Genomic DNA, 18,155 nt, shown 5'->3' on the forward strand with positions numbered 1-18,155 from the left:
TGGTTGCATGACAGTTCTTCAAGAAAAAAAACCCTTCACTTAAAATAAAATTTTTTAAAAAATCAATTATCTTTTTTGTAGTAGAAGGACCACATTTTCCCAATGATTTTTTAAGGAAAGTTCAGTTCCTGCAGATTTAATGTGTAAGGAAATAATTTCGCATTCAACAAGAATGACAGTTTGTCTAAATAGAAAATAGAGTCCTTTCCAAATCCACAAAAATGTTAAACAAATCACTGGTAGATCATGTGCAAGACCTGTCTTGCACTGTTGCAGCTATTGATGTAGGACTACTGAAGTAAGATATATTTTGATACAGAGGGTGGGCGTGGACAGAGGTTCCAGGTTTATATCCCTGTTTCTCACAGCTCAGGAAACACAGTTTCTTAGTAAATCTACCATGTGTTAAGAATTAATGAATCAGGGTCACAAACAGTGTAATTTCAATGTAAGCCTAGTCTTGTTTGATTTATCTGTTTGTTTTCTTACTCTTAAAATAACGTAAGCTTAATGTAACAAAACTAGGACTAAACCACGGTAAATTGGTTACTACTGGAATCTACCAAAACATTACCTGAACAAACCACACTGTTAACAACAACACAGCTATTTTTTAGTCAACTGCTTCACAAAACTGGATAGAAATTTGATGGCATGCAAGGCAATAGGCATAAACCCCAACACTAAAACACCTAGTTATTTGTATTTCTGTGCAAAACGTCACGTGACTGAAACAAACGACAAACTAAGTCACGTTTATGCCATCCATAGAATGAAAAAGAATAAAGTCATTAGGTGGTATATTAAGTGCAAAAGCTGTTTTCATGTGCTTAGTTCTATATTTGGCTTCAAACTAGACTGAAGTAACGTACAGAAATGTATCTCCTTTTCTCACCCTGGGGACAGTCAGGCATTGGAACAGGCTCTCAGGGAGGTTACGGAGTGTCTACCTTTGGAGGTTTTCAATGCCAGATTAGATACAGCCCTGAGCAACATGGAATAACCTTACAGCTAATCCTGCAGCAGGTTGGACTGGAGACTGCCTGAGGTCCCACCTATCCTGAGCCAGTATTGTGGTAGAACTACTACTACTAAGAACCTATAAGCATTTATTTGAAGGTTCATGATTGCTTGTTCTATTCAGACAAAATATCCTCAACTGATATTTGGTAATTTACCATCAGGTTTCATTCAAAATGAGACTTTGTTAGGACTCAGTTAGACCTTGATCCTGTGAAGCATTCAGAGCTTGAAGCATGATTCAGCAAGAACCTTAGAAATAAGAAAAGCTTTCATATACCTCAAAAACACACAGGCGCATGATTTAGGAGTTTAGTGCTCATGAATTAAGATCAAAGTTTCTATGTGAATTTCAGGGTCATGTCCTGTGAGTGCCAATATTATAGTATTATAAGGAACAGGATAAAGGTCAAATTCTTCTCTCGAGAATTTTGATAAAATCAAGTTCTTCAAAAGTTATTTCATCCCATTTTGAAAGATACAAAGAGAATTAAAAATTGTCAGCAACACTAAAAAGGAACTAATGAAAGGTACAGAGCAGTACACCTGTAGCATACTGTGCCAAAAGCAAATTTTTGTCACATGCATACAAAGGTATCAAATTGAATTTCTATTCAGCAATCATTTCATACAGGCAACATAACACATTCAATGCGGTATAAGTTCAGGATTGCGATCTAGTCCTATTAACAGTAATGTTAAGGACGTCTTATAACAGGTATTCTGTTGTGGAATATCTCAAAAACCTGATGGATAAATATCATCACCTGCAAAAAGACCTGTCTATCTAACTGCAACATAAAATATTTCTTTGGCTCTGAAACATGCAATAAGGTTTGTTGCACAATTTTAAGTTTGTATTTGAATTTATTTCTCAGTTCTAATACAAAACAAATTTAAATTTAACAGCTAATATTTAGTCTATCTTCAGTGACTTCTCGAGTTATTGTAATGATTTACTATGCCTTGAAATAGTAAAAACTATTTTAAAACAATATTAACTTAAATACTGACCTTCAGTTGCAGAAATTTTGTGAGGCAAGTTATTATAATTTTTTATCCTGTTTTATCTACTTTTATAAGCATATATCATAATAAACTGCAACTTACTGTACAGCAAAATTGGTTGAGTTCACCTTGGTTCATGATGTATTTGCTTTTATAACTTCCATCCCTAGGTTAAGGTTAAGAACGGTTAGAACGTTAACAGGAAAAAAGAAAAAAACTAAACTCAAATTTCCATCTTGATAAACATACCCGGGACACCTGGAGAACAGCAGCTATTTTATCACATAAGAAGATATCACAGCAAAGCTATAAGCTGTAACAATTAACAGGGAAAGATATTAAATAACAACAGTGATCATCTGACCCTGCCCAATTCATCTGATGCAGGACCACTGCTGAACACAAATTACACCATAGAAAAAATTTATCTATTCTACAAAGATCAGTTTTAATTAAGTAACATTTTAATGCTGGGTGTGATAGTACCCAGCATTAATAAGGATTCTGTTTTCAAATGCTAAAAGGGTTGGGCTTACATACTGCACACAAAAAAAGGGTACTTTCTGCCTTAGGCTAAAGAGTATGTAGATGGAAGTTTTCTTCAAAGTATTCATAGCTAAAATCCAGACAAAGTAGTACTAGATTATATTTTCCACTTTCCCTGTACAGTGTAGCATTTAGACTTATGATTTAAGAGCACGTTGGAAATACAGACTACTTAATGCAACAACAAAACTTTCTAATATGTTTGTATGTTTATGTTGCATAAGATAATATAATACATCCGTCGGAAAAATCCTCATGGAATATTCTATCTGTCTTAGTAATAAACATGAATAGAAATCAAGATTTTTTAAAAATCCAAAACTGAGTAATAGTGAACCCTACAAAGAAATATGTTTAGGAACCTGAGGCAAATTATACATGTTAATGTTGGAGTCACTGAGAACAGTTAACACAATGTAACCAAATGTCAACTGGAGTATTTTGCAGTAACTTACTGAAGAGGTCTGTGTTTAATGAATATATGAACGCTTGGTTTCTAAGTTTTCAACTTCAGATGGAGAAGATTAAGTGCTAAGGGTGTTACTGTAAACGTTTAAGTGAGATGAACATCACTGATTTTCTAATTTTACCACATGGTTTATTTCAGAAGAAAACAAGCACCAGTTACATAGTTCTCCTGCAAGTCAGTAAACAGTCACACAGGAAAACTCAATACAATTTGCTTCTTTGTTTATGTGCACGATATTTAGTTTGGTTTGCAAAGTATTAAAAGAATAATAAGAACCTCCTGACACAATACCGCAACTAAATTTCTAAAAAGCCACTCAGTTAATCTCAGTGTTGAATCTAGCTGTTTCAAATTATTGTAATGTATAATAACAGTCTTATTGACAATATAGATGCACAGAGCCAAAAAAAGCTAGAAATAGTGGCCAAAATGATGAACTAAGCGCCAGCCCAAATGACAACAAACACATGGCCATTAACTGAAGAATGGAGGGGTTTAGGAATGCAGCTGTCTGTGGTCTCGTACAAGTTCCAGAGGAATGAAACACTGCGAGGACTGGCAAAGTCTGGATGAGAAGTGCTGCTGAAGATGGTAGGTCCTAAAATGGAGTCAACCATCGGTTCACATTGGAATTCAGAGATTTCTGTGGTCAGAATATATTCATTCCATTGGCCTCATAATGTACATCAACAAATTAATATTGTATGGATGTCATTTCAAAGCCTACTGAAGACGAAGAGCTATTATTGAAGCCATTAGAGCCCAGATGGTTCAAACTATATGCAGATATTCATACTTGCATTTCTGCATTATAGCTGGGGTTTTTTTTTCTGTTGAACTGTAATGAATTGTCTCATAATCTATTCCATCTTCTTGCCATTAGCAGGCTTTGAATGTTCACAAATAGGAGCAAAGAACTCATTTTCCAGAGCTTTAATCACACAAAGAGGGAATACCTAATTCTCTAAATGAAATGGTCTGTGATCACTGAAGCAGAGATTTAATATATCACGGCAAATTAGGTAGATTTTAATAAATTACTTATCTCTCTGAATACTTTACATATGCTTATGAAGAAACATAGCCTGTTTGCAAACAGTGGAAATCCACAGCCTATAAAATCCTTTGAAGAAAATGACAAATAAAAAAGTAAATTAAAAAATGAAATGTATTATATCCTCGTTCTCAAGAGACAATCCTTTTGCAGCATTGATTCACAGCTCCATTAAAAATATCAATTAAATCCTTCACTGAGATTGGTTAAAAGCTGGAAAATTAACTTTCCAAGCCAGACACTGGTTATTCAGATACAACAATTCATTGTATATGTTTGATGTAAGTTCTAAGAGTGACAAAAACCAAATGAAAACACAGTTGCCTGTCCCTACAGCTCAAACTAGGTGAAGCAAAACCTCATACTCTATGGCTTCTTTTTGTGCTTTGACAGATGTTGGCTGAAAGTAAATCTTTTACTGTACAGAAAAATGATTGTGCCTGCCCTTCCCCTACTTCAAATCATGGTAATCATAAACAGCTGATTATAATGTTCGTAGAAGGGTAAAAGTTATTTAAAAAAAGGTTGCAGTAATTTAATAAGTCCTGCAACTAGCTTCATTTTTTATATTTAATTGATAGGAACTGCATGCATCAAAGAAAACACATACTGAGATTTAATGTGCATAAAATGGATATTAGCATTTTAAAGAGGCAGATTAACACATTAATCCAAGTAATTTTCATATATTGCTTTTAATAAAATCTTCACAGTGTAAAATTCTTAATGAGGCTAATCACAGGCATTCCATTTAGTGGGGTGATTAGGGATAACATAAAAGTATTTTTAATCAGTTTTCTAAGGCTTATGGTTTTTTTATTAAAAATTAAAAATTTTACTTGCATTTTTATTACTGTTTTAAGTAGGAAAAAACTTGAAAATGCAAATAAAGCACAACATTCAATCATGTAGGTATTAATTATTTACAAGACGTTGTCCATTGTGGAGAGACTCGGAGAGACTCTTAGCCTTAGGGGGGAAATATAAAAACAAACAGACTGAAAAGTATACAAAACTTTACAACTACAAATCAAGCATCCTTTCCATATAAATTATACATTAAATATACTGTAAGAATTACAAAGATCTCATCTTTGAAGCACTATCAAGCATGTATTTACACTGGGAGACGGAGCTTCTGTAGGCAAACTTCCCTTTCATGCCTCCTAGTCATCTTTGCATTCCTCATAGATTGAGCGCAGCGTATGGAGGGCTTCCACTGTTACTTTGAGCTTTCCAATTACTGCACTATCATCTTGTGAATCGAAAACTAGAAAGGAAACATCAGAAAACAGCATTAGCAATTTCATTTATGGTTTTGCTTTTGTTCTGATAATTTTCCTTAGCATTTGGACAGATCAAAAGGCTCCTAGCGTATGCTTAAAAAAGAGAAAAATAAATAAATAAGAAATCTTCCAGTTCAGGCACTCAGCCTACCAGAAGCAGAGCACTCCAAGAACTAGAAAGTACATCAATAAAAGTATAGTGTTGGAATTATCCTTAAAATAAACAATATTACCTGCATGATAATTGCCTATATAAATTCACCATTTTTCACAATATGTAAATATAGAGGTTCCATTTTCTGCTAAAGACATATACAGCATACTTATAAATAGTTATAAGCAAAAAAAACCCCAACCCCCAACCCCAAAAATACCTGATTAGTGAATTTTCTACACTGTGTGTATGACTGGTCCAAATCAGCTTGGACAGTTACTACTATGTAAATTTTTACAGTTGGTGCAATGCAAAATTATTCTTATTCCAGGCCTCTATGTGTTGTAAAATCGTGAAGTGTAGATGAAGACGGTACTTCGCCTAGACAGAACCATTTAACTACCTTCATCTTTGTGTATGTGGGTTTTAAAGGACTATTTAAAATTTCTGTTTTACAGAAATTAGCGAAGATGATTTTAAACTGCACTCTTACAACATCTAAGCCCAGAGAGCCACAATCTCTGCTGCTGTCATTAAAAGCACACTGATAACAATCAAAAATGGGGGTCTTTCCCAGTCCTGCATAAAAAACAATGAGGCTGCCTAACATGACTCTAAAAGGAATTTGAATGAAAACAAATAATCTTGACAGCACATCTTTTCAAAGCAAATTATACAGCTGACAAATGGCAAGGTTATGCATTTACTGTGTAAACTGGGGTAAGTACTCTGGGACATGCAATGATACTGCATGCTACTACTACTTCTAGGCCGCTGGGACAGCTCAGAAGAGGTTTGGAAAAAGAAAAACATGGGATAAACCTTCCATCGTTTACGTTGTTAATGGAGCTATTACAGGACAGACTGGAGGCTATTCTGAGAGGTCCAAACCGTTTTGTATATTCTTGGACAAATCACTCTGTGAACTGTCAACGTGAAGAGCAGACTTCAGGGGACAGGCTTCTATATTCTTTTTCATCCAGCCTCTTGCTGACCCATTCACTTAATTGCTTCAGATTTCACACAGGCCACTTTCACACCACCGGCAATGAAAGGAAAAAGATATGAAAGGGATATATGCTTGCGGCCCTCAAAAAGAATGAAGTTTATGGTATCTAACTTAAGTATGATTAGATCGTCATGTGGTAGCCTCATATGAATTTCCCTGTGTCTAGGTTTATTCTTTTTCCCTCAAACCAACATCTACCTCAGAGAAAGTGTGCAATATTGTTTAGGAATTATATTTATTGTGCTATTACATGTAATTGAAGTCTGTGTCCAGATCTTACGAGCACATCATTTTACAATGACTTCATCCAAGAAAATATACTGATTTATTCTACCTTTGCCATGATCTGACATATATTATGGTGAAATGCATTTCAGTTCTCTGAAAGTTCTACATTTTCAGAAAATATGGTTACAGATGCAATAAAAATACCTTAACTGTACAACACCTACAGGGAAGGGAAGAAGCGTGGACAGGAATAAGAATAAAAATATATCTATGAAGGTGATAGTAATGATAGGAATAATGTACATAAGTAAAAAATAGTTCAAATGTTTTATAACTAGGGGAAGAAACTCCCCTCACAGTGTTGAAGTAGTTGTCGTTACATAATAATGATTACCTTTTGATGGAACAACAAGTAGTAACAAAAACTGTCCCTGTTATTATAATTATCACAGCGGTGACAATCAGTTCTAAGTTTTGTGATAGGCGACTTTCAAGGGTAAAAAATTATATTTATATCACTAATCAATCTTATCAAATGGGAATTATGTCATTAGGAATTATGGCCATAGAATCCAAAACAAAACCTATTTTCCAGTGAGACACTATGAAATACCTTTTTGGAGATGGGCTTTCATAGAACTACTTAGGGAAAAGTTATTGGTGGATAAAAGATTAAGTGGTTCAGCCACAGTAAGAAGTGCATCAAATCTGTATATTATTTTTCCAGGGTATGGAAATTTGATTCTTCTTAGAATTTTCCTTATCGTGTTCCTGGAATTTTGATACATACTTTGAGTATTTTAGCTACAGCATGGATGCAAATCATGCATGATAATGCAAATGGATAAGAAAGCCTGTTTCTTTTCCTCACTACTCAGTTCCCTGTCACTCAAGGTATGGTAATTAGACACAGCAGTAGAAGTCGCAAAGTCACAGCGTTCTACTAGGGCTAACCAGAATGCTCGCTATCACAGAGTACCTTGTCAACATGGGTGCACTGCATCTAGTAATCATGTGCGTTCACTTGCTGTTATAGGAGACGAATGGTTTTGTAAGTTACACTCACAGCTTCTTCACTGAGCTTTACCACAATGGGGAAGGAGGATGGAGAGGAGCTGATAAGGAGAAAAATGTACCATTGATAACCATGTCCCTGCTACCACGGGGAACAGGAAGGTCTAAGCAAGCAGAATATTTTCCTTCACTGTCTATGAAAGGACTGAGTAGCCTTCTCAAGGCTTCCTATCAGCGTTATAAAAATGCTGCCGTAAGACCCAGGAAATGGAAGATTCCACAGCTCCTACCCACCTTACCTTGCTTTCATGAGTCACTGTGAAAGTTCGGTCACAGTCTGTTACAGAAGGATGCTCACTCTAAATTGATTCCTAACCAAAGCCACGAGTATTTCACATTGCCTCAGATATAGGTTTCATATAGAGGACACAAGCTTGAGGTACTTTGGGGGTTATAACATAACTTCAGATAAGATACAGACATTAGCAGTACATAATTACTGACATAAATTTTAATAAGAAAATATATGTTTATAGTCCTACTAGCATGAAGTATGTTGTACAAAATAAAGAACTATAGTTAAGTGGACATGTCCTGAAAATTCTTAGGTTTTAGAAACTAATTACTATGAGCTGGGAGTGTTGTTCAGTTTTGGGGTGGGGTGAGGTGGTAGTGTGTTGTTGTTGTTGGGTGGGTTTTTTTAACCAGGTTTTAAGGAATAACAATAGTACACAGTTTTTGCTGACTATTGCAAACAAATGGAGGAGCCACTAGCAAATACTGAAGAATTTCTTATTGAAACAATGTCAAACAACTACTTACATAGCAAAGCTTGCAGAGTAAAGCAGAAATTCAACAAATAGTTTTCAGGGTACAAAAGGTTTCAAGAAATTAATCTCTAAAGCATACCATCAATATCTTGCTCAAGGATATCTCTTTGCTTCTGGAATATCTCTCTCAAACTGACATAAGCGAAACCAATATCTTCACATTCAAGATCCTGTTCATCTTCTGGAGGATCACTGACCACTGTAAATCGTAGACTAAGTGTAAAAACAAAAAGGAAAAAAAAAAAGTAAAGAAATTTTACCTTCAAAAAGGGTTGAAAATTAACTCAAAACAAGAAAAAAAAGGCAAAAATCACACTCTATTTTACCAGTTAAACATAAAACAGAACTCTTTATCAATTATATTCAACATTTACCATGACAAGAATCGCCTGAGAACCTTTCTTTTAAATATTCCTGCCTTCATTAGCATTATTTAGCAGTACTAGAAGGGCAGAGAGGTTGTAACCGCAGATCTGCAGGCTTACAGAATTTTTTGATTTTTCTCCACCCTCCACACCACCCTGTGGCACAATCCTTGTTCATGTGGCAGGGACAGGCAGAATAGTCTAAGGATTAAAGACTTTTTCACATTTGAAACTCATAAGTTTGTTTAGCTAAGCTGCTGAATCCAACTGTTCTGTCACAATTTCTTCATATCTACTTCCCCATAGGTAAAACCAAGATTATATCCATGTACTTTGATATTTTTATAGAAAAAACTCATTTATATAAAGTAACTAAAAATATAGTTAGGGATTTTTTAGTGGGTTTATTTTTGAGTGATTTGTTGGGGCTTTTTGATATTATTTTTTTTAGATTTTTACTGTGTTGACTATACCACGCAAATTAGTCAATGTGAAGAAATAAAAACAATTCATAAGCAATAATGGAACATTTAGGTTCAATGTAATTATGTTTTGTTGGTTAAAACCTTAAATATCAGAGGCTTGTTAAAAACATTCAACTACTTCAATTCAGTCAGGCCACATAAGATGAACCTGTACGAAAATTTCAGCTTTGATGTGGAGCTTGCTTATGATGTAGAGCTTTCCAGTTGTCCCCAGTTATGGTGCTTTGTTTGCATAGTAGTTTTGGAACACGTTAATTGGATTCCCATTGGACTAGACTAAAGTAAACTGAAGATGTGCGCCAGGAGTACCTACACCTAATGCACTTCACTGCAATAGACATTCAGTCAGTAGGATCAATTTAATTCTCAAAATCATCCTAAACATATATGAAATGCAAATAACAGACTATTAGCAACAATTGCTTTGCACTAGAGATTCTCTGGTCTGTACCACTTCATAATTTAGATCTAGCCTTAGTAAATTTTAAGTCATGCGTTTTCTTGGCTTTACATTGAGTGGTGTGGGAGACGTGAGAAAAACAATTCAGAAAGACAAACCATATCAAATGTTTTCCTGATATCAGAAATACTAGCCATATTCAATGAAGCAATTCTTTCCAAACACCAAGTGTAAAATATTTAGCTGAAAGTCTTTGAGAATTTTCACACCCCATTTAGATACTTGGAGAGCATATCCTAGCCAAGAACACATTCCACAAAACCAACAAGAACCTAAAGGCAGTTCTCTCAAAATAGTATCTTTCTAATGTTGTCTTGTGTATTCATTATTTGAAAGTTGGACCTTACACAGCAATTTCTCCTGCACTTGTTCCCTCTCACGCTTTATCTTCATTATTCTGTTCCTGTTTTACACATAAAAAACTACCCGTGAGCACAGACTGGATACAAAGTCTCTGAGTATTTACTGTGCTGTCTAAACAGCCTGTTTGTCCACGCCAAACATCTAAGCCCAACAACTATGCTAAATATTTGCATTTTTCCTGTGAACTTAAATTACACACATTGCATCCAAGTATGGCTTTTCTTTTAAACACAATTCCAGTACTGTGCTGGAGCTGACTTGATTTGAGTGGCTTGTGTTGGGGCCAAAAACACAGAGACTGACAAAATGACAGGAATTCAGAGCTAACTAATTTTTTGGTATGTCTTGGCAATGTTGTTTAAACTGTGAGCTTTACAGACTAAAGATGTTACAATAAACATAATTCCAAATAAGTAACAATCAAGTTGCATAAAATCAAGTCTACAGGAAACAATATCTTAGACAAAGTATAATCAAATCTTACTAAAAGACTTCAAACATAACTGCAATATGTGCTTATAGTGGTTTATTTTTGTGCTTGGCTCTTACTGACAAATATTTATTATAGAAAATATATACATAAATATATGTTACTAAAAGCAGACACCTATTAAAAATCTGTGTTTTAAAAAAAAATTCTGAAGGCAAAAAAAGGAAAAATCACAGCTATTTCCCACAGCAGGTGGCTTTCCTGAGTATAATGGATCTAACTTCATGATTTTGGCACAAAGCTAAGCAGCAGCAAAACTGCCAAAACTCAGTGAAAAAGAAAAATATTTAGGTATTGAAAATAAATCTTAAATCAAATAAAAAGAAATAAAGAATTGTAAGAATAACTGATAAAACTGTTGGGTATTGGGAAAAGATCTGTTTTGTTATGATTCAGTGTCCATATTAAATCGAATAAATTGGAGAAACCAGCCAAGCAGTTAAGATAGTGATAGAAGAGGAGGAGATTAGTGCTGGATTGTTATCCCTTAAAGGTGCCAATTGCTACTAAAATTTTCACTGAAACACAAGCTAAAAGCAAGCCTAGTAACATTTGGGAAAGTACCTTATAGCCAAGTCAGGACAGTCTATAGGACAGTCATTCATACTGGTCCACTTTCTGGTTTGGTTCATATGCAAGCATTTTACAGGCATACAGCGAGCTTCAATAGAACAGATCAAAAGAACTGCATCTCTAACACCTTACAGTTCCAATATGCCTAAAAGATCATTGGATTAAATCTTTGCTGCTAATCAGGAAGGGGCGATTTGAATTCTGGATCCCACGCGAATATTCCAACTGGTAGACCACAAAAATGGTACACAATCACTTGGACTTTTGCATTTTTAAAAAACATTACAAATGCTTTAGGCTTAGAAAATATTTAAATATGATATTCACCATGCTTTAACTTGTTTGATTCATTTACCAAAAACTGCAAGAGTTTTGTTTTCAGGTTAAGCTGGACAAAAAGACAGAGGCTGCACTGCCTTGGAACGTACTGCACACTAACAGGCTCCTCGCCCTGCATCAGCACAGAATGCACAACATGCAGCTAGTACCCAGTGTTACCTTAACCCTGCCTCACTTATGCAAGAAACTTTGAAGGAAGTTGGAATACCAAATTCTACTACAATTTCTTACATAAAGCTATGCATAGTATTCCTCTCCCATACTTCGCTCTAGAATCCTAGACTTTCTTTCTAGCTCATTTCTACATTTCCATCATACCAGGTAACAGTACTCACTTCCTTGCAGGAACCCCATGCCTACAGGCAGCATTAGAAGTAGCTTTGACAACCTGTTTAAACATACTGTGTGAGAACATATTTGCTAGCCACTATAAGAAAGACTAGAGAACTAAATGAAACTTGTCTACTAATTAAGGGTCAAAATAAAAGTAAAAAAAAAAATAATTGCCTTAAGCTTAAAATGTGGTATACAATGAAGCAGGAAAACCTGGACAAATATTTATTGTTGTTGTTATGATTGCACTTAAAGGTAATTCACCAGCAGGTAATTTGGAGTGCCTGGAAAAAAGCTTGTGATGCAGGTGATTTTGATTCTAATTCTTTATTCATAGAGATCAGTCATTTTTAAGCAGCAAGGAGAAAACCTCATGTGTTATATAGTTAGTATATTTATGTGAAGCTAACACTGTACACATGCTCTATACTCCTATAACATGGATGCATAGATTTTGTTACTTTGGAAAACAATGATTTCATATAGTCAGTTTCTTAGAGTAACAATCATTTCCTACCAAGAAATGATGCACCTGTCAGGATCAGCCTGGAAACCTCTTGCATAAACCTGTTCACTCTTGTTATCACAGCAGGGTTACTGTTAGAAGAATGGATTCCTCCATTCTTCTCATATGTCTCTTTTGACACTTGTCAGCAGAGCATATACTCTACTGCCAGGTCTGCAAGCACTGCGAGTACAATCTGGCATGAGCCATCAGGTAAGTCTCCTAAGACCCAAATTTCTACACACTTAAAATGCTGACAGTGGAATACAAACAGGATAAAGAATAAAAGATAACTATAACACAGTTACAGTAAGCTAAATGGACTGCCAGAAATGCTTCCTGTTATTAACTGATCTACAGACTTCAACGTGTAAGTAAACTATGGGGTTCAGATGATAAAAGTAAAATGATTTTGTCTTTTTTTGTTGTTTGACAAATATTAATAAGTATAGCTTCCTAACATAAATAAGGAATGCAATTTGAACCCTTATTATATAGAAAAAGAAACAAAAAAAGGGCTACCCTGTCATACGATACAGCTATAAGAAAAAGCAAGTGTTCTGGCAAAATTTCCATATCAATGATAGAGACATTGTCTGTCTGAAAACATAAAGACAAAGATGCTTGTCAAAAGAAAAGAACCATCATTGTGGTGTGCAACAATTAATAATCTAAATGGGACTTTAAACAATTTTCCTAGTTTTTTCCTACATCATGCTTATACATATTAGACTTTGTATCATTCTATTTAGGGATATATTTTCTTTACTTCCTTGAATGCTAAATATTCTTGCATTTTCTGCCACTAAAGCCATTTATTCGAATGTGGAACCAAAAATCAACATTTCTAATAAACTCTTAAAATGATTCCATATCAAGAAATGAAACTGAAAGAAGAGAAAAATAACCTTGTTTTGAAACCTTTTAATGAACAGTAAACCCCACTCCCAACAAATTTTAGCTTGGATGTTAGGAAAAAATTCGTCACTGAAAGGGCTGGTCAAGCATTGGAACAGGCTGCCCAGAGAAATGGTTGTGTCACCATCCCTGAAGGTATGTAAAAGACATGTAGATGAGGCACTTAGGGACACAGTTAAGGGATGGACTTGACAGTGCTGGGTTAACGGTTGGACTTGATGATCTTAAAGGTCTTTTCCAACCTTAACAATTACATGATTCTATGAAATAAACTTTCCCACTTAAACGTTATGTGAAGCTACATTTATTTGTACGCATTAACTAAAAGAGTATAAAGCTGTGAAATACATTATTTTCAGGGCCAAGTTGGCTCCTGTTTCAACTACAGGATTAGGCTGTAGTTGCAACTTTGGCTTTGCAGTAATTTTACGTATTGTATTAGTATCTCTTTTAACACCTTCATTAATGTGACTCTCCTTTGTGAAGACAAAATAAGCACGTGATGTATCTATTTATTTATATTCTAACAGAGACCAAATCATTATGAGTATCATTACTAACAACATTTATTGTGGCAGGGAGAAAATTCACCTGAAATCTTAATACACCGCTTAATATACATAATACACTATTCTATGCTCCTGTAAGTAGGCATAGCACATACACCAATAAAGTGTCAGGCTAAACCATGTGCAGGCAATTTTCAATGATATTTATATCCTTGATAATTTGGTTTCCTGAGCTTTAAAGCATTAGTTTAGTTCAGTTCCTGTTTCAGCTGAAAAAACTCTGATATTAGTTTGTAAGGCTTGTGATAGAAAACATGTGTTGAAGATATAACCAGGCCAGGTTTAAAATGCATAGAGTTGAAAACATTTGGTGTATAGGCAGAATCTCCATAAATTTTGTTTCTTGGTGGTCCTCTTGCTGGGATAAAGTGGGGAAGAACTGGACTAGCGATGAACTTCCTGCCTTGCTATTTAGTCACCGCAGGCACCAATAAATGCAGAAAACAACCTACCTAGTAACAAAGAGGACAGTACCTTGATGGCACACGCAAAAAAGAAATGCTGTTTGTGGGCAAAAAAAGCTCACTGCTGTTATTTTACCTTATTCTTGCCTTCGGTTTGGTAAATATTTCGTATAGATGTCTAAGTATTTATAGGTGAAATTGCAGCTCACAGACTAGCTATTTTCCTTAGCTGAATTATCCCTCAGGAAAAAGAGTATTTTGTCCTCAGTATTGTGAAAATCTTAGTAGAACATGTTACCCACTTTCCTAATCTGTATGGTAAAATAAGTCTTCTGCTTGCTTATTAAGTGAAGACTTTTTTTTTAAAAAAAAAACCTCCAAACCTAACAATGTTTTGGTGTGATATTGCCATCCAAACATGTAATCATTTCATGGTGTTCCCTGCTCCATTCCAGCAAAATCTGTTTTCTAGCCAAGATATGTAATGCAGCTTTAGTAGGGAAACAGAACGAAGAGAGACCGCCCTCTTTCTTACTGCAGACTGCTTTTGTGATTTGTGAATAAATACGTATTTAAAAGATTTACAGTAACTCGTACACTTCAACTACAATCAGAAGCTATTCTACTCTTCTGTGAATTAAATAAATCTTTAAATTAATAACTGTTCCATTTTAATGAAGATTGACCTTCAAGAGGAAACAAACAAAGGATGTCATTCGTTCTCTCAAAGTAATGCGCATGCTATCTCAATCAAAAATTTGAATAAGAAAAGTTTTATTACTATAAGCTTGTACAAGATCAATTTATACTCTTTCTCATACGTATCCATATAATAGATGTCTGATTCATCAATATATATGTAGGTTTTTGGAAATTCCAGGGGCCGAGGAACACTTTCGGAAGCTCTTACACTTCTTTTAGTACTACGTATTCAGAAAGCAAAAGCTGTATTACGCTACCATCAGGTAGATAATGTGCCTTTCAAATTCATTATTGATAGAATGCTGCTGATAGAATCTCACTTTTGCAAAATGAGGCTGTTAAAAAACAACACAACCAAAACACAGTATTAAAACAATATTAAGAGAGGTTGCAATATCCCATGCCATGTGAAGCTACTCAGCTAAGAAATGTAGATCAATTGCCACATCAGAATACAGGAATCATTCCTAGCTGAAACTAAATTTTCTTTAGTTAGTGTTTTAGTTGAGTTAACTTCTCAGAAATAACTCCTCAATGAAGTCAAACAAGGCAGACAATAAGCATTATTTACAGAGACCTTTTATACAGTTTTTCAGCACTAATATGTACCTGTCAGTATGTAGATCTGGCTTTAGAAGCATAGACTTGAGGTACTCTCTTCTGGCAAGATTATTCACCTTATCCACATGTATTACTGCAAAGCAAATAGGAATTCATATAATTATTTATCAATTGTTTTTCATCTTTAAGAAGAAAGAGGATGAAGAAAAGAACAAAGAAAAATAAATGGTTTTTTCCCTTGTCTTTCCTAAGGAAAAGCAACAATGTTAGAATCAAATTTGAAAGGTCATGTGATCTAATGGCATGTCACTGGCAGGTTTATGTGCACACTGTCAAAAAAGATACAAGCAGCATCTAAGCATGCCACATAGCTGTCATTTTCTGTTAATGGCAATAGCAGTCATGATTTTAAAAGCCAGTGGTCTTTATTGCTTTGTATTTGAAGTGATTTACTGCATTTTCTTCCACTGAGGAAGCTAGTGATAATGATAACTTATGGCAGAGTGCTTGTCCTTTTTGACAGCCTCAGTAATTTAATCCTCCTTTCCTGCCACAATATTTCAGTAAGAGAAACATCTAGACCAATGGACTGGAGAAAATCCACAGCCTGGGGAGTGTGTGTGAGTGCTCTAAAAGCTTTTTATTGTTTTAATTTAAAATACAAACACAAGGACCAGCTTTTAATTTGTGTACCATTAATATGACCTACAGTGAAAGATAGCCTTGGTTCGGAAAAAACAATAAAATAATGAGAAACAGGGTTTTAGGACATTCTTTAAGAAGTTTTTGAGCATCTTACATTAAGACAGTAGCTGCTTTCTTGCAAATGGTATCAGCCTACAAGTATCAGTAAACTACTGTGAAAGATTATTAAAATTCAGGATGTGAAAACTGAAAAATGGTGTTAAAGGACTTACTTTTTTCCCCCCTTAAAATAAGAAATGAAGCTGAGAAAATGTTGCTAGGACAGACCTAGGATGAATATAAACCTCTGAGAAACACAGCTCTTAGGAATATTTTACATTTGTTTTTGAGAGCAGGAGGAAGAGCTAGAAATTTGCCTGTCTTGAAATTACAACATCTTTAATATTCACTCTCTTCTAGTTACTCTGATGCTGTATTCAAAAAAAGCTCTTTTTTACTCTCCACATCCCATTAAGTTTTCCTTTTCCTATGCGCTGACAGAAGTCTTTAACATATTTCATACTGTCTTCTACTATCCAAAATAATCTTATTTGTATAAGCAGAAATTAGCAATTCTATCAAGCAAAGAGTATTGAAACACAAGAGTATGGAAGAGAGATAAGAAGGCTCAAATTAATTCCTTGCAGAGGGATTTACTGAGAGACATATCTCTATTAAAAGTCCTCTAGGAAGCAAACCTTCCAGAGCTGCTAGTTCTCCAGTTTTCTCCAAAGCAGCTCCTCAGCTGTTACCTGGCCAGCAGAATCGCTATTAGAAACTTCTTTCAGAAAACAGCCAGTAGAACTGGTATCTGAATCATTCAAAGGAATCTGCAATTTAACACCTTTTCCTCTACTAACAGAAAGGAAAATACCGGTGCCCTATCTTGGAATCCTTATTTTCCACCCACAATATTCTTACGTTCGTAGACAGGTTAAAAAGAAGCTGTTACTGCCATCTGCTATTCTTCTGGGCATGTGGGTGACTTTCCACATGTGCTACTCTCATGGCCAAGTGCTCCCGGGGCCACCACAGGAAGTGATGGGGAGGCAGCAGGGAGACAGATGGACAGCCAAAGAACTTCAAAGGAGCTGCCACATCAACAGATTCTTCCCTTTCCCATAAGCATCCCAAATGGAATTTCCTAAGTTTACTAATTCTGTAACTAAAACAATTTTAAATGGAAGTTATTTACAAACCTAAAGAGTTCAAATTCATTTCACTCCATGGAAAAATTCAGACTAGCAAGTAAAACATTCAGCACAAGAACTCTATTCAAGTCTGGGGAAAATGATTAACCATAGTAAAAAAAATATTTTTAGATCCTGATGAGTAACATGTTTTCCTATCACCCCTTAGTACTGCCTGAACTTAGAATTATAACATTGCTCCAAGGCACAAAACACCTCATATGTCTGTCCAATTAGTTGCAAACATAAGTAAAAATTAAATTGTGACAGTTTGCATGTAAAATTATAATTTTAAAGTTTGTCCTAAAAAAGTACTAAAACTTGAAGATTACAATGACCCTGGGACCTCTTTAAAAATCACTGCAATTCCAAACATTAACGTAGCTGGTTCTGCTATAGCATGTCTTTGTCATAGTTCATTTTCTAACAAAATGAACAAGAATTTTATCACGATGAACAAAAAATGCCTGACAGTGTTGAGCTGTAATGGAGAAAAGGAATAAACATTACAAGTGTAACGATGTTTTCTGATGCAAGGCCTTAACATTTTCATTTGAGTTATACTGAGGAATACACCTTTTAGAATATGGATCTTC

The 18,155-nt window shown here is 35.0% G+C and overlaps 1 protein-coding gene across 2 annotated transcripts in view; it reads right to left on the bottom strand.

Moving 5' to 3' along the window:
- Positions 1–4,773: 4,773 nt before the first annotated feature.
- Positions 4,774–18,155, bottom strand: part of RPGRIP1L (RPGRIP1 like) — a 74,844-nt gene continuing 61,462 nt past the window's right edge. For both annotated transcript variants that reach the window (XM_037409346.1, XM_037409347.1), the window contains 3 exons: positions 15,734–15,818; positions 8,698–8,831; positions 4,774–5,367 (listed from right to left, as the gene is read on the bottom strand). In XM_037409346.1, the coding sequence (XP_037265243.1) occupies positions 5,264–5,367; positions 8,698–8,831; positions 15,734–15,818 (323 nt within the window). In that variant the 3' untranslated portion in view covers positions 4,774–5,263. The remainder of the gene's footprint in view (positions 5,368–8,697; positions 8,832–15,733; positions 15,819–18,155) is intronic.

Source organism: Falco rusticolus, chromosome 15 (assembly GCF_015220075.1).
Source record: "Falco rusticolus isolate bFalRus1 chromosome 15, bFalRus1.pri, whole genome shotgun sequence".
NCBI classification, from domain to species: domain Eukaryota; kingdom Metazoa; phylum Chordata; class Aves; order Falconiformes; family Falconidae; genus Falco; species Falco rusticolus.